Source organism: Dendropsophus ebraccatus, chromosome 3 (assembly GCF_027789765.1).
Source record: "Dendropsophus ebraccatus isolate aDenEbr1 chromosome 3, aDenEbr1.pat, whole genome shotgun sequence".
NCBI lineage: Eukaryota > Metazoa > Chordata > Amphibia > Anura > Hylidae > Dendropsophus > Dendropsophus ebraccatus.
The window spans coordinates 177,905,609-177,929,693 of record NC_091456.1 but is presented as its reverse complement, the minus strand read 5'-3'; the positions used below and the strand labels follow the sequence as shown (position 1 = coordinate 177,929,693).

Below are 24,085 nucleotides of genomic sequence, written 5' to 3'. Positions count from 1 at the left end.
CTTTCGTGCGATGCTGATCAACACTCAGCGGCGATAGGGTGCGGAAAATAGAAAAAAAAAAAATTTGGAAAAAAAGAACTTTTTCTACATTCTGAACATCCCTGTAGCTGCTGATAAGTGTATTACACATATCAGCCGCTAGGGGGCAGCAGAGCGCAAAATCCAGAAAAAGACGAGGCTGGAGCCGAAAATAGCTGAAAAAAGCCAATGGGGACCGCCGGAAAGAGCCGAAGACCGAATGAGAAGACTGAGGACGCCGCGAACCCGGAAGACGCCGATCAGGACCCCGGGACAGGTGAGTAATGTACAAATACCTGCTCTTGACCCCTCAGCTACCCCTCAGCTACCTAGCTACTATTTTGGGGGACTCTGATCGACGTGCCACCGGCCCGATCGCCGTGAACGGCCGGACGGTACCGGCCGGCCGCTCACGGCGATCGAGCCGGTGGCACCGTGACCACCATTACTTTTTACAGTAATGGCGGTCGGTGCCGTCCTCGGACAGCACCGACCGCCATTTTTTTCCGGGTCATCGGGTCACCGATGACCCGGAAAGGTTCCGATCGCCGCTATTGGCTGATCTGAATTGATCAGCCAATAGCGGCGATCGTAAGCACGGGGGGTGTTAACCACCCCCCGTGGCGAGAAGCTAAGATGGCCTGCTATGATTTATAGCAGGCCATCTTCCCCGATCGCTGTGTGCGAACACGCAGCGATCAGGGAAACATCGGGCGTAAATTTACGCCCTGATGCGCTAAGTACCAGGGCGCGAGGGCGTAAGTTTACGCCCGATGTCGTTAAGGGGTTAATGGTGATATGCAGGCATGCAATAACATGGCTGCTTTCTTCCCAAAACAGCACCATATATTGGGAATACAGGAGGGAAAGTTATGGTTCTCTCTTTGTTACTCATATCAACCAATCACAGCTCAGCTTTCATTTCTCACATTCCTCTGGTAAAATGAAAGCTGAGCTGTGATTGGTTGCTATGGGCAACAAAAGAGAAACTAAGTACAAGACAGTGCCATAAATCTCTCCCTTACCTTCCTTCCCGTATTGTCTGTACAGACATTTGCAGCAGTGCTTTACGGCAGCTGCAATGAATGAGGTGAACTAACAGAGAAACCTCATAGATTATTACAGTCTCTCGGAAATGATTGAGTACAGCTCCTTCCCCTGAAACCAGAAGAGCTGCATACAGCTGTGTATAGTATATAGTGTTAGGGCCTTTACTCTCCTGCTTTATCTAGTTCTTTTGTAGTACAACTGAGCTGTCTGCAACTCACCCACCCTCTAAGAATAATGAGATGACCCTGCTTATTCTGTCCTAGTCTATACAGCAAAGCTGAAGAAAGCAGGAAGTGTCAGCCTGTTGTATCTGCTCTGGAGACCAATTTTTTCTTGTTTTTTTTTCCTCTTAAAGAAGTTATATTATAAAATATAGCAAGTCTTTTACTGTTTATTTTTTTACTGACGCATGATCATATGATATCTAGCAATGGAATTCTACAGTCATGTCCCCTCATTGACCCCCTAATGTAAACTCCATCCCATGGGCAAAAGTGACTCAGGGACGGATTGATTTTTAGTGTCCAGATCCTTACATGTCATGACTCAGTCCACTGGGATTGTGATGCCTTATTATTAGGAATATTGTGTTCCATGGTAACAACCATGGACGTGCTAACAGCTATAGTGACCATGAACCTAGGTGGCTTGGACCTTGCAGTGCCAAGGAATTACAATGGAAACCATAGCAGTGGAAGTGGAAACAGCAACTGGGCCTGATTGATGGACCGCACAGACTTATAATGAGGTCTATTGGGTTTCATTATGTTGTCCATTGATTTGATGGGAAGATAAATGCATAGATGGTAATGTGAACAGAACCATACCAGGGCAGGAGCTTCTACCTTATAGGCAGACACAGAGAAGATGGAGCTATGCTTGTCCATGCCACAGCTAGGGGTAAAAGGAAAGCCATGTCTACATTTAAAGGGATCATAGTTGATACCACCCACGAGGATAATAAAATACTTAATACCATCCACACACATAGGGAAATAGTTGATACCACCTATGAGGATAGGGAAATAGTTGATACCCCCTATGAGGATAGGGAAATAGTTGATACCACCTATGAGGATAGGGAAATAGTTGATACCACCTATGAGGATAGGGAAATAGTTGATACCACCTATGAGGATAGGGGAATAGTTGATACCACCTAGGAGGATAGGGAAATAGTTGATACCACCTATGAGGATAGGGAAATAGTTGATACCACCCACGAGGATAGGGAAATATTTGACACCACCCACGAGGGTAGGGAAATATTTGACACCACCCACAAGGATAGGGGAATAGTTGACACTACCCACAATGATAAGGATAACTCCTTTAAAAAGCATAACATGAAGCAATATAAAATATGGGGACCCCCAATAACAGGACCCCCCACCTATGTATAATACTGATGCTTTTTAATGAGGAAGTGGGGTGCATGGGGCCCAAGCAGACACCTTATAGCTACTCTTATAGCTTGTAGGAGCCTTATGGTAGACATACTGGTTATCACCCATCACTGCAAGAAATATGGTTTGCATGTTTGCAAGGTTTAATGTTCCTTTAAGCGGCATATTGCGGATAATGTTGGGAATAAGAAACATTCTTGAATCACTGTGAACACTCGCCAGCGCCCGTCATTAAGATCACCAGCCCTTACATTGCCCCACGCTTCGATTTTTCACGTTGTAGAGGAAGAAGACGTTCACAGGTCGATATTTAATTGAGAAATAGAAGAGGATCCTGTTTATTCAGTATATACAGAACACATTAATTGGCGGTGCGCGCTGCCTGCAGCCATTGTCCTGGTTAACCTTGATATATTGTAGGATCAATACGGCAATAAAAAATATAGCCATCTCTCCTGGAATACTAGAAAAGTGCTCAAAGAAAGTAATTGTTTTCTTAATCTTAGGCCGTGTCAGGCCCTGGGGAGACATTGGTTGGAAGTGGCAGACACATGATATTCAGGCTCATCACACTCCCACAGCGGAACGAGAAAATGAAAAGCAGGGAAATATTTCTCCAATCAGTAAATATTATGCTTCTTAGGATTAATACATTGTATCAGACAAGATGTCCTTTACTAATTAGGGTGCGTTCATACGTACAGGATCTGCAGCAGATTTGATGGCGCTGATTTGAAGATGCAGATTCAAAGTAAATCAAATGTGGACCAACAAATCTGCTGCGGATCTGCTGCAGAATCAAATCTGCGCCATCAAATCTGCTGCTGATCCTGTACATGTGAACGCACCCTAAGGCCATGTTCCCACTCTGTAAGACACCAGCCGGTGTCAGAGAAGGACATACTGTCCGGTACTGCAGCATCGGCCGGATGATCTTCACTGCAGCTGAATTCTGATACGGGAGCCGCACGCTCCATTGTGTGAACTGAAAGGGTTTTCTTGCAGCGGCGCCTCTAGGACTCCCGGCTGGAGTGTATACCCTGTGTATACACTCCAGGCCGGGATTCCTTAGAAGGCAGCACAAAGTAAGTTCCATAGTAATCAAATCTGCTGCAGATCTTGTACATGTGAACGCACCCTTAGGCTATGTTCACTCTACGTATATGTCCGGCCGCATATTTTTCACGGCCGGACATATACGGGATTTACGCAAGTTGCGGCCGGCTACGTACGGTCGGCGAACTTAGACCCGTAAGCTACGTACGCTTCCCGAGCGGCGTACATAGCGATCTGACAGCGCTCTTTTACTTGGATATCTTCGCCTAGCCCCGGACACCCCACAGAACCTTTTGCATAGGCAAATCAAAGTGTAAAAATGAAGAAATCACCACTCCGTACGGGACCGCATGTTACGCTACGGGCGTAAGTTACAGCATTTCCGTCCCGAAACAATGGTCTGGTTCATTTTTTACGGCGCCACGTACGATCCTGGCGTAAGTTCGTACGTAGTGTGAACTGTGCAGCCGTAGATCGTATACTTTCCATTGTACGCAAACTATGTAAATCTCCGGCCGCTTATTCACGGAACGCGCTACGGCCGGAGACATACGTAGTGTGAACATAGCCTAAGGGTGCCTTCACACCTACTGACTCGCAGCGTTAATAACGCTGTGAGTCGGCTAGGTCCTGGCAGATCACTGTCAGTACATACACGCAGCGGTCTGAACGACTGCTGCGTGTATGTAAATCTGCTGGCTGCTTAACCCCTTCTGGTGCCGGCCGGCCGCCTCCCACTCAGCTCTGTATACATTACCTCCTCGCTCCACAGGGTCCCGGCGTACTGCTCTCGCGCCCGGCCAATCAGTGTGTTTCCCTGCCGCAGTCACTGATTGGCTGGGCGGGAGAGCAGGACGCCGGGACCCCGTGGAGCGAGGAGGTAATGTATACAGAGCTGAGCGGGAGGCGGCCGGCCGGCATCAGAAGGGGTTAAGTGGCCGGCAGATTTACATACACGCAGCAGTCGTTCAGACCGCTGCGTGTATGTACTGACAGTGATCTGCCAGGACCTAGTCGACTTGCAGCGTTATTAACGCTGCGAGTCGGTAGGTGTGAAGGCACCCTCAAAGGAATTTGCGGCCTAGGTTTTCTTATACTGATCAGAGTCACATACTGGAACATGTTCTTTATTCCTAATTTGATTGTAATTCTTCAAATTTCATTCCTAGTATATTACTATGGGAGCTGACATCTTGTTTTGGAAGGGGCTGTTCACCACAAAAAATGTATTTTAAATTAACTAGTGCCAAAGATTTGTAATTTACCTGTATAAAAAAAATTACAAGTCTTCCAGTACTTATCAGCTGCTGTATGTCCTATAGAAATTAGTTTTCTTTCCAGCCTGGAGAGCAGGGGAGGTTTTCTATGGGGATTTGCTCCTGCTTTGGACAGTTGCTGACATGGACAGAGGTGGCAACAGAGAGCACTAAGTCAAACGGGAGAGAATCACCACCTCCTGCTGGACATACAGGAAGTGGTGTATTACTTTTTAATAGAAGTAAATTACAAATCTCTGGCACTTTCTGGTGCCAGTTAATTTGAAATAATTTTTTATTTTTTTGTGAACTACCCCTTTAATAGCATTTAGTGACATGCTTTACGGCTAAACTAATGAACATAGATTCAATAAACATCACCAGACTATTTATTTATTTGTGCTCTGTGACCTTTGCAAAAGTCATTCACCAGGGAGGGGGAGGCCGAGCTGTGAGCTTCATCTGTTGTCTTTTACTGAACAGATTGTTTTTTACAGCAGCCTCCTCTTTATCATCACAAACAGAACATGACGTCTCACCTTACTTTTAAGCCTAGTGACCAGATTAAAAACCGAAGATTATTGTAGGTGATAAAATAGGAAAAACATTCCAAAACTGTTAAAAACCATATATAAATAATAAATACTTAATTTTTTAAATAAATTCCTCTAAGGAGCGTTTGCCAACTTGAGGCTGTCAAGCTGGGCGTTTCCCTGCCCCTCAGCTGATCGCTGCCACTTTTACTTGGGCCGAGTATTCTAGCAACGTTCCTTGCCGATAGCTTATTTTTATTTAATGTTTTCATTTATAAATCATGATTTATAATAGTAAGCTCCTCTGTTTAGAATTCTTTATCTCTTAGCTAGAGAGTAGAGCAGTTACAAAGAGCGTCTCCTGCTCTGGAGGACCTGTCCTGGCCTCCATTGTACATTACACAATGGTTTAAATGAATACATGTAATGCCTTCTTTTCCCTGTGGTGGTGCTGCAGGGAAGAAATAACACAATGGGGGAGATTTATCAAACATGGTGTAAAGTGAAACTGGCTCAGTTGCCCCTAGCAACCAATCAGATTCCACCTCTCATTCCTCACAGACTCTTTGGAAAATGAAAGGTGGAATCTGATTGGTTGCTAGGGGCAACTGAGCCAGTTTCACTTTATACCATGTTTGATACATCTCCCCCTTAACCCCTTAACGACATAGGGCGTATATTTACGCCCTGATGCCGTTAGGGACGTTCAGAGCGGGGCCGCGCGGCGGCAGCGCTCTGAACCGCGGTGGTCCCGGGTGCCGCTTGTAGCCCGGGACCGCAGGTATTAGCGGGCATGGTCCGATCACCATGCCCGCTAATACAGTCATCAGATGCAGCTGTCAAAGTTGACAGCTGCATCCGATTACCGGACGCAGCGTCATCCCTGGTGTCTAGTGGCGGAGATCGCTCCTCCGGGATGTTATCCCGGAGGAGCGATCTCCGTTTCTGAAGCTGGCCGGGGACCGCTCCAAGATTGCGCCGTCCCCGCCTAGGCACTCGTTTACTTCCGGCTGCAGCAGCTGGAAGTAAACGAGTGCCTATCTCATGGATCTCTGCAGCATATCTATGCTGCAGAGATCTCTATGAGAGATCAAAGCACTTATACTAGAAGTCCCCTAGGGGGAATAACCCTAACCCTAGGGGGAATAACCCTAACCCCAGGGGGGCTTCTAGTATAAGTGTAAAAGTGTAAAAAAAAAGTGTTGTTAATAGTAAAAAGCCCCCTCCCCTAATAAAAGTCTGAATCACCCCCCTTTTCCCAGGTTATTAATAAAAGTAAACAAATAAATAAATAAACATGTTTGCTATCGCCGCGTGCGTAATCGCCCTAAATATTAATTAATCACATTCCTGATCTCACACGGTAAACGGCGTAAGCGCAAAAAAATCCCAAAGTGCAAAATTGCGCATTTTTGGTCGCATCAAATCCAGAAAAATTGTAATAAAAAGCGATCAAAAAGTCGTATATGCGCAATCAAGGTACCGATAGAAAGAACAGATCATGGCGCAAAAAATGACACCTGACACAGCCCCATAGACCAAAGGATAAAAGCGCTATAAGCCTGGGAATGGAGCGGTTTTAAGTGACATATATTTGTTGACAATGGTTTGAATTTTTTACAGGCCATCCGATACAATATAAGTTATACATGTTATATATCATAGTAATCGTAACGACTTGAGGAACATGCATAACAAGTCAGTTTTACCCCAGGGCGAATAGCGTAAAAACACATTTCCCCCAAATAAATAAATTTCACCACACTTTGAATTTTTTTCTGGTTTCGCAGTGTACTTTATGCAAAAATTCAGCCTGTCATTGCAAAGTACAATTAGTGACGCAAAAAATAAGGGCTCATGTGGATTTCTAGGTGGAAAAATGCAACTGCTATGGCCTTTTAAGCACAAGGAGGAAAAAACGAAAACGCAAAAATCGAAATTGGCTCTGTCCTTAAGGGGTTAAAGTGATTGCTGGCTCCTAACAGGAGAACACTCTTATCATGTGTAACAGTTATTGATTGCCCAAAGTGGCCTACCTCATAAAAAGAGATGGAGGTCCTGTTCACCACCCTCTGAGCCAGAAAAGAGAGTGTGTTGAAAGACTAAAAATAATACATAAATTACTTAAAGGGGTAATAGGATAGAAAACAGTGCCACACCTCTGCTCAGGTTGAGTGCGGTATTGCAACCCAGCTCAATTCACTTCAATAGAATGAAGTTGTAATACCACAAATAACCAGAGAACAAGGGTGGCGCTGTTTCTGGAAGAAAGCAGCTATGTTTTCCTTACCCTGAAAAAGCCCTTTAACCTGCCCATTGGAATTAGTTTACGTCTCATCTCTGAGGGTCCCAGACCATTTTAACTAAAATCAATGTCAAACTTTATAGTTTTTATGGGGATCTTTCTCTTTTTTTTCATCGCATCATTGAGTTTTAAACCGTCTGAGAAAAATCCACTTTTTCTTTTAAGTTTCTTTTTTTTTTTTTTACGTGTTTTTCGGAAAGTTACTATTTCTATGTTTCCTGTTATTTCATATTCTTAAAGCAGGCGGCATGTAATCATTTTTGGTTGGGTGGAGGGGCGGTGTGTTTATTGCTGTCTGCTCTGTCACTAGAGGGCAAAGCAAGTACAACAGTAAAGATATTAAATGCCCAAACGCTGCCAAGAAGAAGAAGAGAAGGAGGAGGAGGCGTCGGCGGAGAGACTGAGACAGGCAGCGGCAAGCGGATCTTGGGGTCATCAATTAACCTATCCAGTGCCGTAACAGGTTTACCTATGTGATGAAGAAACCTTCTCTGGAACAATAAGTCTAAGGCTGGGTTCACACTGCGTTTCTGCAATCCGTTTTTCATCCTTTTTTTTTTCAAAAAACGAATGCCACTGTGTGCATCCTTTTTTCTATTGACTTCCATTATAAAAAAAAACTGATGCGTTTTTTTTAACGGACACAAAAGTAGTGTCAGCTAAGTTTTTTTTGTCTGTCAAAAAAAACGGATCCGTTAGACCGATGCTAAAAACACAGTGTGAACCCAGCCTAAGCAGAGATCATGAAGGATAATCAGAGGCCGAAGAAGGAAATGGTGGGCACATCTGCCATTACTTCAAGATGTATATTGTCCAGAATCTTACAGACCTCTGTCTCGACCAGAGATGTCAGCAGAGAGCTCTTATTCAGACTGAAAATAAAACAACATTTCCTGCATGATATACAGCAGCTGATAAGTATAGGAAGACTTGAGATTTTTTAATAGAAGTAAATTACAAATCTATATAACTTTCTGACACCTGTTGATTTGAAAGAGAAAGATTTTTGATGGACAATCCCTTTAAGTCTTTCCTGATATGGTTTATACCTCACACCCTCCACCATTTTTGTAGCCATCTTTGGACCCGTTCTATTTTATTAATATCCGTTTTGTAGATAAGGTCTCCAGAACTGGACAGAGTATTCCAGATGTGGCCTCACCAGAGCTCTATACAGCCGCATCACAATCTCCATCTTCCTACTGGTTATACCTCTAGCTATACAGCCCAGCATACCAATATATATATATATATATATATATATATATATATATATATATACAGCCCAGCATACCATTATATATATTTATATATATACAGCCCAGCATACCATTATATATATTTATATATATATATATATATACAGCCCAGCATACCATTATATATATATACAGCCCAGAATACCATTAGCTTTCCCTACCACCTGGTTGCCCTGGTGACTGATTGTGAGGTGTCAGAAATCACTACCCCTAAGTCCTTCTCTTACTAAGTCTTTGCTAATACTGAACGGCCGATATGATCTTCGAATAGAGGATTCCCCTAAGTGCGTTAAAACAGAGACCATTAAAGTCACCCCTATGTTTTAAGGAGCAGTTTTTGACCACTAGTCCCCAGACATTGTCCCAGATTTTCTAAAACTCTGAGACACTGTAACTTTAGACTAGATAGTTTAGAAGAACATTGTCTTCTAAAAGAAACTTTTGATATGTGGTAGAGACATACCAACATTTTTTAAGTGCATTCTCTCCCACCCTTGTACCACGTGACCAAGATGGTCATTCAATGAAAGTCTATGGAGCGCTTGTAAACCGAGCAGCAGGAGAAGCACTCAGTCGAATGCTTCTCTCCCTGCTTGTTCTAGCAATCGGTCAGGATCTGAACACTCAGACACTCAGTCTCTTAAAAGCCAAAAGTTTCTTAAAGCGACAGGGACCCTCTAAGTTAAGCAGCACTATATTTATTACAGTGCATCAGGCTGTTTGATACATCTGTTGCATCCTTATACTTCCAAGTCTAAAGTTTAGACCAACTATTAAGTGGCCTTATAGATTTTGCAACAGATCAAATCACATATTAGGTCACAACCAATTTACTAAAGCCACACCCCTTCTATAAGGAAGCCCCACCACTTTTATATAGGAGTGTCTGTCCTTTATATTTATGGAGCTGGCTACACTCTAAAGAGGATGACCAAAAACAATGTGGCGCCTATTGCGTCCTCCTGATGACGGGTCCTGCAAACAAAAACGTTTCCCTTCCTTAACAGATTACAATGTATTAGAGAGTTAATACCCTGAATATATGATGATTATTTTCCTTTATAATGTTAAAAAAATCACTTAACCCTTTAATATTGGGCTAAAACAACTGGGGCTGTCCCTGGCTGTCAGTATAGGGGTCTCTCTTCGAACTATGTCTCATTGTCATCTTCTGATGATAACAATTCGCCCACTACCATGTGGCTGCAGCTGACAGACTCTATAGTCCATTCCATGACTTCCAATCACATGGCAATGAAAAAAAAACGTCATCAATGTAGCGGTGACAGTAGCGTGCAGTGGGGGCCTCGTGTATTGGAGACATTGGATGGTACTTTAAGAATTATTCCTATGGGTTGGAATATCCCTTTAACTAAAATAAATATTATTCAACTTAATTACTTAATTGTCTAATATAGAGAGAGAATTTAAGGAACTGAAAAAATAGTTTGAAAGGGTTCAGTGAAATGAATGGGAAGTGTTGGCGAACCTGATGGTTTACAATAGACATAAAAGCAAACATAAAACATAATGATCAGCAAACAATCTATCCAGCAGAAAACAGTTCTGATATACGAATTCATCTACAGATGAAGCAGAGCTCAGTTTGTCATTTTGCATGTTCTTTGTGCTGTCTATAGAACTTTCCAGAAAATCTTTATTATTATGAGATTGAACAACCAATCTAACCCTAAAAAGCTGAGTTACCAACTGACAGTATGTTCCCCCTGTTTTGCCTGTACCCCCAGGTTTGTGCCCATAATTTGCTATATGATTTTCAGAAGAGCAGATGGTACAGTACCTTGGTGTCGGTGCGGTGCCGGGGGTATGACCCCATCTGAGCAGATTGGTGCAGTTTGCAATCATTGGGTTCAAGCCTCTGCAGTCAGAGCTATGTACAGTGATCCAATGCAGGGAAGTGATGAGACACCCAGTCCCTAAGGGTTAGACTGTGCTCCAGACAAGCCTGAGATTTTGGCTTGCATTCTAATCACACCACCTACTAAACAACCCTACTAGTCCCCCCCACCCAACAACATCAGCACGTCAGATCAGAAGGTAAAGACCAACCCTTGTGTCTTCATTCAGAACATGGAATCTGGGCCAAGAGTGTGATTGTAAACCTGCCTAATAGCCACACCCGAGCCAATAATCACACGGCCCAGCCCCAGCTTTCCCTGCTAATATCTCTGCTACAAAAACACTGACGGTTCTGTGCTATGCCCACTTCTGTTTAACCCTTGCCTGGCTGCTACAGTCTGGAGGTGAACTGTAATTCACAGCATAACCAGCAACATAGAGTTAAGATTACAGCAGTTATATTCATGTCCATAAGAGGCAGTATTATAGTAGTTATATTGCTGTATATAGGAGGCAGTATTATAGTAGTTATATTCTTGTATATAGGAGCAGTATTATAGTAGTTATATTCTTGTATATAGGAGCAGTGTTATAGTAGTTATATTCTTGTATATAGGAGCAGTATTATAGTAGTTATATTGCTGTATATAGGAGCAGTATTATAGTAGTTATATTCCTGTATATAGGAGCAGTATTATAGTAGTTATAGTCTTGTACATAGGGGGGCAGTATTATAGTAGTTATATTCTTGTATATAGGAGCAGTATTATAGTAGTTATATTCTTGTATATAGGAGCAATATTATAGTAGTTATATTCTTGTATATAGGAGCAGTGTTATAGTAGTTATATTCTTGTATATAGGAGCAGTATTATAGTAGTTATATTCTTGTATATAGGGGGCAGTATTATAGTAGTTATATTCTTGTATATAGGTACAGTATTATAGCAGTTATATTCCTGTATTTAGGAGCAGTATTATAGCATTATAGCATTGGTTTGCTGCAGCTATGGTGAGTGTAATACCTTTTCCAGACTTGTGCTGCTTGGGGGCGACCTTCTCCGCCGGTGGTGCTGGCCGGGTTCTGGTGTGGTGTTTTTGGGTCTGGTCCTGTGGCATGGGGGTCGCAGGGCCGTCCCATGGCCCCCGTTCCCTGGCTGTGCACGCCTGCGGGGTTGGTGGCCACTGACTGGCACGGTGTGGACTTAGTGTAGGGACCCATGTGTATCAGATACCGGCACGAGGTACATGGGGCAGTATGGCTTGATCCATTCATACACAAAATTCTGATGTGTTTTTTATTTAGCCTAGCGGCACTAGTATCAGCCATAGGTGTGAGGTGCAGCACTCTGTTTCTTCCCTGAACCGCATTATAGCATTTATATTCTTGTATATAGGGGGCAGTATTATAGTAGTTATATTCTTGTATATAGGAGCAGTATTATAGTAGTTATATTCTTGTATACAGGAGGCAGTATTATAGTAGTTATATTCTTGTAAATAGGAGCAGTATTATAGTAGTTATATCCTTGTATATAGGAGCAGTATTATAGTACTTATATTCCTGTATATAGGGAGCAGTATAATAGTAGTTATATTCTTGTATATAGGAGCAGTATTATAGTAGTTATATTCTTGTATATAGGGGGCAGTATTATAGTAGTTATATTCTTGTATATAGGAGCAGTATTATAGTAGTTATATTCTTGTATACAGGAGGCAGTATTATAGTAGTTATATTCTTGTAAATAGGAGCAGTATTATAGTAGTTATATTCTTGTATATAGGAGCAGTATTATAGTAGTTATATTCCTGTATATAGGGAGCAGTATAATAGTAGTTATATTCTTGTATATAGGAGCAGTATTATAGTAGTTATATTCTTGTATATAGGAGCAGTATTATAGTAGTTATGGGTGGAAACTGGAGAGAAAGGAACGGCTGCACATCCCATCTATGGCTGACACTAATGCCGCTTGGCCTATATTAAAAATCAACACCAGAGTGTCTGTATATGAATTGATCAAGCCATAATAGCCCCGTGTACCACCGCGCAGGTCCTCTGGTTCACAAGGGTCCCTACGCCAACTCCACAACCGTGTCGGTCAGTGACAGCCACCCCCGCAAAGCGTGCATAGGCAGGGAAGGGAGGCCATGGAACGGCCCTGCAACCCCCATGTCACAGGACCAGACCCAAAAAGCCCCACCAGAACCCGGCCAGCACCACAGATGGGGGAGGCTGCCCCCAAACGACACAAGTATGGATATGGTATTACACTTACCACTGCTGCACTCACAGAGAGGGGAAGACATAAGGTACTGACATGTGAGCACAGGCATTATAGTAGTTATATTCTTGTATATAGGAGCAGTATTATAGAAGTTATATTCTTGTATATAGAAGCAGTGTTATATTAGTTATATTCTTGTATATAGGAGCAGTGTTATAGTAGTTATATTCTTGTATATAGGAGGCAGTATTATAGTAGTTATATTCTTGTATATAGGAGCAGTATTATAGTAGTTATGCGGTTCAGGGAAGAAACAGAGTGCTGCACCTCACACCTATGGCTGATACTAGTGCCGGTAGGCTAAATAAAAAACACATCAGATTTTTGTGTATGAATTGATCAAGCCATACTGCCCCATGTACCTCGTGCCGGTATCTGATACACATGGGTCCCTACACTAAGTCCACACCGTGCCAGTCAGTGGCCACCAACCCCGCAGGCGTGCACAGCCAGGGAACGGGGGCCATGGGACGGCCCTGCGACCCCCATGCCACAGGACCAGACCCAAAAACACCACACCAGAACCCGGCCAGCACCGCCGGCGGAGAAGGTCGCCCCCAAGCAGCACAAGTCTGGATAAGGTATTACACTCACCATAGCTGCAGCAAACAGAATGGGAAAAAACAGGAGGGATTAAAACCATGTGCACTCAGGTGTCTCCTGCTAATTACGGTCATGTGGGTCTCACCAGGAGGAGTGCAATACACGGAGAAAAGAGAGAAACAAAATGCGGTTCAGGGAAGAAACAGAGTGCTGCACCTCACACCTATGGCTGATACTAGTGCCGCGTAGGGACCCGTGTGGACCAGAGGACCTGCGCGGTGGTACACGGGGCAATATGGCTTGATCAATTCATATACAGACACTCTGGTGTTGATTTTTAATATAGGCCTAGCGGCATTAGTATCAGCCATAGATGGGATGTGCAGCCGTTCCTTTTTCTCCAGTTTCCGTGTATTATAGTAGTTATATTCTTGTATATAGGAGCAGTATTATAGTAGTTATATTCTTGTATATAGGAGCAGTATTGTAGTAGTTATATTCTTGTATATAGGGGCAGTATTACAGTAGTTATAACTTCTATAATACCGCTCCTATATACAAGAATATATTATTGTATATAGGCGAATATACTACTATATAACTACTATAATACTGCCTCCTATATACAAGAATAGAACTACTATAATATAGGCCAGAAGAGGCGTGATTAGTCACGTGAAACGGCTGTAGCCATCGGACGCCCCTGCCTTCACTTCCCCTCCCCATTCTCGTCTATGAAGATGAAATAAACGGATCTATACCGCAGCAGTTTTTTGGTGAGTGCAAGCTTCTTTGTCTCCCTTTTTGGAGAACTACTATAATACTGCCCCTATATACAAGAATATAACTACTATAATACTGCCTCCTATATACAAGAATATAGCTACTATAATACTGCTTCTATATACAAGAATATAACTACTATAATACTGCTCCTATATACAAGAATATAACTACTATAATACTGCTCCTATATACAAGGATGTAACTACTATAATACTGCTCCTATATACAAGAATATAACTGCTATAATACTACTCCTATATACAAGAATATAACTACTATAATAACTTGTGGAGCAGGTCTGAGTTAGCACCAGAGTCTGTGTAGTCTCAGCTGTATACCCATGAGCTAGGATCATGCGTGTGAGGAATCTAGGCAATGGAGGGCAGCATGGGGGTGCAAAAAGCTAATAGCAGAGTAAATATATTGAAAACATAGAAAAGAGAGCTTGCACTCACCCAAAAAATAGCTGCAAATCAATCCATTTATTCAGTCTTGGCAGACGTGAGTGGGGAGGGGAAGTGAAAGCAGAGGCGTCCTGATGGCCATCACGTCTGCCAAGACTGAATAAATGGATTGATTTGCAGCTATTTTTTGGGTGAGTGCAAGCTCTCTTTTCTATGTTTTCAATAACTACTATAATACTGCTCCTATATACAAGAATATAACTACTATAATACTGCCCCCTATATACAAGAATATAACTACTATAATACTGCCCCTATATACAAGAATATAACTACTATAATACTGCTCCTATATACAAGAATATAACTACTATAATACTGCCCCTATATACAAGAATATAACTACTATAATACTGCTCCTATATACAAGAATATAACTACTATAATACTGCCCCCTATATACAAGAATATAACTACTATAATACTGCTCCTATATACAAGAATATAACTACTGTAATACTGCTCCTATATACAAGAATATACCTACTATAATACTGCTCCTATATACAAGAATATAACTACTATAATACTGCTCCTCTATATACAAGAATATAACTACTATAATACTGCTCCTATATACAAGAATATAACAGACTATAATACTGCTTCTATATACAAGAATATAACTACTATAATACTTCTCCTATATACAAGAATATAACTATTATATTACTGCTCCTATATACAAGAATATAACTATTATATTACTGCTCCTATATACAAGAATATAACTACTATAATCCAACAAGGGAAGAAGGTCTGAGTTAGCACCAGAGTCCAATGTTATATCATGTACACCCGTGAGCTAGGACATGTATGGTAAGGATAGTAGGCTTACGGTGTGCAGCATAGGGGTGCTAAGCTGTAACAAGAGTATAAGTAATCCAACGAGGGAGACAAAGAAGCTTGCACTCACCAAAAACCGCTGCGGTATAAGTCCGTTTATTTTGTCTAGATAGACCGAAGTGGGGAGGGGAAGTGGAAGCAGGGGCGTCCGATGGCTACAGCCGTTTCACGTGACTGATCACGCCTCTTCTGGCCTGGGGACAGCTTCTTTGTCTCCCTCGTTGGATAACTACTATAATACTGCTCCTATGTACAAAAATATAGCTACTATAAAATTGGACCAACTTCGGCCACCAGATGAAGAAATTTAAAGGGCAATACTAGAAATGGTGCTTAGTGGTACTGTCTAAACGACCATGCCAACACACTAGGAGCTCTTAGTCTCCCTCTGCCCAAATTCTCTGCCAGCGGACAATCCGGTTTGCCACAATGGCATATATTTCATTAGATACCTGTCTGGCGATGTTGGTGTGAGGAGGGACATTGATCATGTATCTGCCACTCCCAGTAAGTTTGGTCCACATTGTGTCAGGAGAGATGTGTCACAATGTCCAGTGTATACCCCAGCCAATATGCAAATGGTTTTGGTTTTACTTTTTGTTTTGTTTGCTACAATGAAAATGGTCAAAATCCTTAATAAAAAAAAATAATTATATATATATAGGGGGAAATTTACCAAACATCAGCAACCAATCAGATTCCACCTTTCATTTTCCAAAGAGTCTGTAAGGAATGAAAGGTGAAATCTGATTGGTTGCTAGGGGCAACTGAGCCAGTTTCACTATACACCATGTTTTATGAATCTCCTCCACAGAGTATATATATATATATTATACACACATACTGCAGAACATTTCATTGTATAATGTCTGGGGCTTTATTTACATGAAATAGGATTTATGCCCTGAAAATAAATGAAGAGACGATGGGGCTGTGATAGCTCTGGCTACAGGATTGCGGATGATGCGATGCGGCCTAGTCTGGTAATAACAGGACCTCGGTGTAATTTTCTTTCATTAGCACCAGAGCTAAGAGCACATAAGAGTCAGATGTCAGCGACAGGTTACAGTCTAGCGGCTTATCTCATTAGCAGTAAGAGACTCGTACGATGGTGGAAAATCCAATAAAGAGAATGGCGGACTGTCGCTTTTTGGTGCTGAATGGCTGCTTAAAGCACTATCTCAGTGTCATACAGATTTTACGCTTTTACACCTAGAAAATTAGTGGCGTTATTAACTAATTCATCTAAAGAGGAAATGCTTCTGAACTATTTTTTTTTGCATAATTTACTTTTTTGTTCTATATCTCAGTGTACACAGTAAATAAAAAGAGCCTGCATACTCACCTCTCCTGCTCCTCTACTGTTAAGTCTTCTGATCCCCGCTGTGGTCCTTCTTCCGCTGATGGTTCTTGCCAGTAAGAACTGTTCACGTAGTCTAGCGATTGGCTGAACAGGTACAACACATCATTGGAAGAAAAAAGAAGCGATCTACAGCAGTGACTGCAAGACTGGACAGCAGCAGCAATGAGGGAAGGGTGGAGGTGAGTATATAGGATTTTTTTTTTCATTTTCACTGCTTAGCGAGACAAGATTGTGTTGGGGAAAAGAAGGCATCTGATGCAGAGGTTGAACACTTAAAGGGGTACTCAGCTGGTGTATTCTTTGCAGTGTGACACAGTGCTCTCTGCTGCCACCTCTGTCCACGTCAGGAACTGTCCAGAGCAGTAGCAAATCCCCATAGAAAACCTCTCCTGCTCTGCACAGTTCCTGACATGAACAGTGGTGGCAGCAGAGGGCACTGTGTAAAAAATACACTACTTCCTGCAGGACATACAGCAGCTGATAAGTGCTGGAAGATTTGAGATATTTATTAGAAGTAAATTACAAATCTATATAACTTTTTGACACCAGTTGATTGAAAAAAAATAATCAGTGGAGTATCCCTTTAATGCCATGTTCATGACCTGGCAGCAGGAAATCCTGTCTATTATCCCCATTATTAAGCTGCACTCTCAGTTTGTGGCTGGGAATTTGTTGCCTGGTAATGAGAATCCTTTCAGTATTGGTTGATAATTTCTATAACCCATTGGATTTCAGGGTTCACACTGCGTTTTTGCAATTCGCTTTTTTTATCCGTTTTTTCCAAAAAACGGATGAAAAAAACGGATGCATTTGTGTGCATCCGTTTTGATCTGTTTTTCCATTGACTTCCATTGTAAAAAAAAACGGATTTTGGACGGACACAAAAACATAGCTGACACTACTTTTGTGTCCGTTAAAAAAAACGGATCCGTTTTGATCCGTTTTTTTTACAATGGAAGTCAATGGAAAAACGGACGCACACAAATGCATCCGTTTTTTGCAAAAAACGGATTAAAAAAACGGATTGCAAAAACGCAGTGTGAACCCAGCCTTACCATATCCTACAACCGTATACGTCATGCAGAGTATAACTTTATCCTGCGGATAGAGTCTATCACAATGGTGCCCACGGTTTTCACACCTCTTTTTTGCAATACCTAAGAGAACAATTAACCAAACCTAACACCTGATGATCCTCATTGCATCACCGTGTACTGAGGCTTGTTCCATCAGGTTTATTTTACCAGGCCTAAGCTGCCATGTACATTTAGGTGTATATATATATATATATATATATACAGTATATATATATATATATATATATATATATATATATATATATATATGAAAAGCTGCAAAAAACCATAGACAAACTGGATCATGTCCAAAGGTCTAGAGCAGGGGCAGACACAGACTACATAGGCAAGGCGTGCAAATAATTTGCCTGGCCCCTCCCATAAGCAAACCATGCCACCTTATTCCTGGCTGCCCCTCATCCCCACACACAATACCTCTCCTGACCCTATAGTGGTCCTCCAGGTCATCAGGATGCCCAATGCCGCGATCGCCATTGTATGACCGCCAGGTGACGTCTCGAGGAAGGGTAGGAGCGTGGCACCGCTTTGGCCTGCCATGGCTCACATACCCAATGCGGCCCTATTGTATATCATGTCAGCTCAGCGTCACATTCTGCTCAGCTACGCGGTCAATGAGGTCATATTGTCTCTTTTTCTGTAATAGTATAAACCAGTTTCCCCCCCCCCCCCCCGCCACACACACACGCACGCCTTGGTACATTGGCTTCACCTTCTCTTTGCTCCCCAATGTGTTTTCTTAAAATTGTTGAGCACCATTGCAAATGCTGGAATAGACCACTCACCTATCATGGGTCATTGATAACACTGATGTCTTCCTCTATTGCAGGGGGAGGTCCCAGGACCCAGGTACAACTTTTACACCTACAACTGGGCCTCCATCATCGGACACCCTATTAGCTACCAGTAGCTTCAAGTTTACATTTTGACACTCCAATACTATTTACTGCATGCAACATATCCTATTACCTATGGACAGGAGTATGGTCACATTGGGAAGCGGTATAGATGTCTTCTAACCTCTTGAAACATTTTTAAATCCCACCCTTGCTCATCACAGGACCGCCCAAATTTCCCAATTTTTTTTTTAAATGTAACTTTTCTCTCCAAACATTTCAATATAAAAAAGAAAGAAAGGATCACACTATAATGAAGAGTATAGTATATAGACAAGTCACTGGTCATGTCAGTAAATCATGTGACACCTGGGAGTAAGGCTGGGTTCACACTATTTTTTTTTTTTTTTCATTTGTTTTTAAATAAACAGATGCATTTGTGTGCATCCGTTTTTCCATCGACTTCCAATATAAAAAAAAAAAAGATCAAAACGCACCTGTTTTTTTTAACATACACAAAAACTTGGTCGACCTCTTTTGTGTGCTCTAAAGAAAAACGGATGCATTTTGATCCTTTTTTATAATGGAAGTCAATGGAAAAACGGATCAAAATGAATGCACAGAAATGCACCCATTTTTTCTGTTTTTTTTTTCCCCCTTTGTAAAAACGGATGAAAAAAACTTAGTGCAAACTTAGCCTAAGGGCCCTTTTACACAAAAAGATTATCTGACAGATTATCTGCCAAAGATTTGAAGCCAAAACCAGGAATGGATTTTAAAAGAGGAGAAATCTCAGGCTTTCCTTTACCTGCTCTCTGTTTATAGACCATTCCTGGCTTTGGCTTCAAATCTTTGGCAGATAATCTTTCCGTGTAAAAGGGCCCTAACTGCTGCCATAGTCAGATGTTCATGTATGATATACCCCATGTGTTGGGAGACCATAGTACTGTAGTAGTCACTGCTTTAGCCCAGGACCCCCGTATACTGTAGCCTTATGTTACAGGTATTGCCCATTATTATGTTTGCATGATACAGTCTGCAGGAATAAATACCCAGTCAGGCACCACCCAGCACAGCTCTGCCTGTGTTATTGCCCCCGACACAGGGAGCTCAGTATCCAGCCTTCCTCCCATGCACACACATAATCCAGCAGGGCTCAGGGTTTTCTTTCTCTCTGTGATTCCCTTACACACAGGGTGACAGCCCTGATCTGCAGAGTGAGCACAATGCAGAGAGGACAATGCGGCCGGCTCTCCTCCTCCCTGCACACCTACATTTAGTACATTTCGTCTCAGGGATAATGTGTTATTACACCACCCACCCTAATAGCAACCAGCGCTCACCCCCAGGCAAGAAGGTGTTTCAGCACCTGTTAAAATCTAAGTAGCGAGACACATACAAACACGAAATCCCAACCATGTTTATTCAAACCTGGGCGGGATGATTATTACCAGGGCCCCTCTCCCTCAGGGAGTGGTAGGGACTGAGAAAAGAGAGGAGCGGAGTCACTCCATATATACAACCACTGCTACCTGTGCTCCTGTCAACCTGCACACTCCTATCATCACTACACTTATGACATCACCGTTGCTTCTTGTCTCATTATTATCATGCTTATGACATCATTAGTCCGCATGTCATCATGTCAACCACATGATTTTCCCTTATCTCCTTTTATTCACCCCCCCTCCCCCCCAACCCACCAATGGGGAGTGTGGGCCACAGTACCCTCTACAGTCTAAATAATTAGGTGTCAAGCCCCCCCCCCCCTCTATTGGCCCACATATCTAAACGCCTTAAAGTGTCACGCAGTCATCCAACCACATGGTGGCAGTATTCCAGTTGGAGATAGAGATAGATGTCCCACCATCTTTTTATCGCCCTCCTCTATCCTACATGCAGTGCCCCAGAACCCATGTCCACTCTTGCAAAGGTATGCATAAGTGGGCCCCATGTGTAAGTCAGTAGTGGATTATAATAGGTCCATTTTGAACAGTAGCCCGGGGCCCTGAGCTCCAGGGGAGCCCATGGCCACCCAAACAGGGGTGTAGGGATTTATAAGTAGGGGTGGAGAAAGCCATGTGCTAAGGTTTAAGTCAGTTCTTAGTTCCTGGTTGCAGTGTAAAGAGAATACAGCATAGCAGAGTATCCTGAGGGTGTTCTTTCCAGGGACTGGTCCTGTGGCCAGGGCCTAAAGTAACTAAGTCTAATCTGTTCTTGTTCTCTTCAAGTTCCTGAAAACAAGGCTATAGCCTGCTAAAGCTACAAGGGGTTAACTACCACAGGCAAGGAAACCAGACCTGTCCATGCTGAGGGGAGTATTGCTCACAAGTCCAAATCCTGTCAGTCTGTACCAGGACTTATCTAACGCAGTTGGAGAAGTTGCTACTCTCCGACATGCCTGCTGTTTTCCCTGCATAAGTTGAGGCGGAAGCTCATGCCAATTGTGCAAATTTAGGCCTGCATTACTGGACTTTCCACTCTGTGTACATGGACAGCATTGACGGATCATTCATAGTTGTGAGTATGGGTATTCTTCTTTATTCAAAGTTAACACAACTGTAGCCAAGGTTGTCAGAATCCCCACAGCAGAGTGTCAGGCCAGGGACAGATCCCCTCCAAATAGTCCCCTTTGTCACAAGTACAAATACAATCGGGTATAAAATGTGACAAAACACTCCCCCTAGTGGTGACAGTAATAATGATGGGTCTAAATGCAATGAATATGTAGTAGGAAAAGAGTCTGAAATAATCCGGCCTATGTATAGCATGGCACAGGGAGCCACATAACTCACTACTCCCTTACTAGTGACCTCTCCTTTCCCACTATTTAAGCTGACATAATTCCTCCCCTTCACCCATCACCACCGAGGTTTATATCTATATGGAAGTGAAAGGTGAAGGTGCTCTCAATGGGGCAGACCAATCCCAATAATATGCATCCTGCTGGACGAGAGGGAATTGTCAGGAAGGAGATCCCCTCCCTCCCGTCATTGATGCCCACACCTCTCCTCCGTCCTATTGCATGTCTATGTATAATGGATACTGCATATATTATATCTGTCATTTGTTCTTGCTTCCTTTTGGGTGTAAGAGTCTATAAAGAATGATGTAATAGTCCGCGGCTATTTATGACACTGTGAATCAGCCTGGATGCAGACACATCGGCTTCCTGTGCCAGCGCTGCAGTATATGGCAGCAACATGGCAGACATGGCACAGCCATAGGCAATGAAGACATTATGAGGAGTGATGAGCGAATTTACCTCCACCCTCTATGATGTCTATAGTTTCTAATAGGCTGTGTTGATGGACTTCCTTATAACACCATACCTTCCTATAAAAATTATTGCAATGCACAAATGATTGAAAGGAAATGTTATCACATGAAAGGGAGTGTGAGAAGCGCCACAGAGAATGCTCCAGTGTTAACATGTACAGAGAACCAAAGCTGGAAGCAGACAGCTCCATACATTGTGTAGTGGCCGTGCTGGGTTACTGCAGCTCAGTTACAATTGAAGTAAATGACAGCAGGACTGCAGTAACCCAGCATGGCCACTATACAGTGATGAACAGTTGATCGACAACAGTTCTAGATCCTGGAAAACCATTTAAAAGGCAAACTATCCTGCTTCTGATCCATGTTTTCAACAAGGTTTTTGGGCTCTCTCCACCTTCTCCAAGGAGCGGGCAGACAGCGGGATTCAAAAGCTGAATTGTGCTTTGCTCACCTCTACTGCTGATAGTTTCCCTTTAAATATAAGTTTTCTAGGACAGCCGTCACAGTGCAATACACTGCAATGTATTGTACCATTACTTGTTCAAATAAAGATGTTTAATAGTTTTTAACTAAATAAAAAAAATCATTTTCATATTAAATAAATGTGGGGGTTTTTTTTAGAATTGTTTACCCCCCCCCCCCCCCAAAAAAAAAAATTACGTTTTACCCTACGTTTTACCATAAAATGCAATGAATAGCAAATCTAAAATATTTGTAGGGGGAAACAAAAAAAATATCCTGCTATTCTGCAACTTTTCCAGGGTTTAATTTTTAGACCATTCACTGATAGATATTACTACTACTAAAAAAAAAAAAAAAAAATGGATGGAGCTGTTTGGAGATTCTTTTTTTTCACTCTTTGTATGTACACATTGTATGTAAAATTTTTGTAGGAGAAAACAAAATCCTGCAATTTTGCAACTTTTACAGGGTTTCATTTTTAAACCATTTACAGATAGATAATACTGTAAAAAAAAAAAAACTAAAAAAAAATTCCCCATCTATTGTGTTTCTTTTGTGGTATTCTGTAGTTATTATTGTAGTTATTTTTTTCATTCTTTATACGTACACCTTTGATTCCAAAGCACTGTATAAATTATAATGGGTTAACATACAAATCGCAATGTAAAATCAAGTAGAAACAGACTGATGCACAGGGAGAGAGAACCCTGCCGCGAGGGCTTACAATCTACAGGGTGATGGGAAGGAGACATTTGAAAGAGAGAGATTTAACTCATTAAGGACCAATTTGTTGCAAAGCCAATTGAACTTTCTAATGACCCACTTAATTTTTCCATAAAATATGCTGGAAAATCGGGAAAAAAACATTTGCCCTGTGAAATTGAAAAAGATTTAAAACTTTTTTTTTTCTTTACACATTTTTGTAGTCCCTTCTAGGAACTATACCATGATTGCTCGTAGAGATCAATGAAATACCTATGTATTGCATTGATTGATGTTATGAGTACTTGCCTGTAAAAATCGTAGATCCAAGACAGCAGTGTCACAGAGGCTTCTGGTGGTAAGTATAACAGATCAGTTTCCCATGATCACAGTGTAGGTAGCCAATCCCCCTACTGGACCATCAGGGAAGCCATTTTAACCCCATTTAAATGCTGCTGTCAGTTTTGTAAAATAGCTGGCATGGATGATCAGTTTATGCCAATATAAGGCGTGGTCCCCAGGAGGTCAATGATGGCATTACAAGATATCTATCATGGCAGTAACAGGGAGGCTTCAGAATGCCCCTGGCTGTCATAACAATCAATTGGCACCCTCCAATTGTGCTGCAGGGTGGCCATTCCAAGTATGCATCAATAAAGGAAAAAATTATCATGAT

The 24,085-nt window shown here is 42.1% G+C and overlaps 1 protein-coding gene across 3 annotated transcripts in view; it reads right to left on the bottom strand.

The window, feature by feature from the left end:
• ZBTB7C (zinc finger and BTB domain containing 7C) overlaps nucleotides 1-24,085 on the bottom strand; it is a 78,039-nt gene that overhangs the window by 12,421 nt on the left and 41,533 nt on the right. Inside the window, exon 1 of one of the 3 annotated variants that reach the window (XM_069963215.1) lies at nucleotides 10,685-10,872. The exons of the other annotated variants lie outside the window; for them this stretch is intronic. Within the exon in view, the coding sequence (XP_069819316.1) occupies nucleotides 10,685-10,749 (65 nt within the window). The 5' untranslated portion in view covers nucleotides 10,750-10,872. Of the gene's footprint in view, nucleotides 1-10,684; nucleotides 10,873-24,085 lie in introns of those variants that run through there. 3 annotated transcript variants of the gene reach the window in all.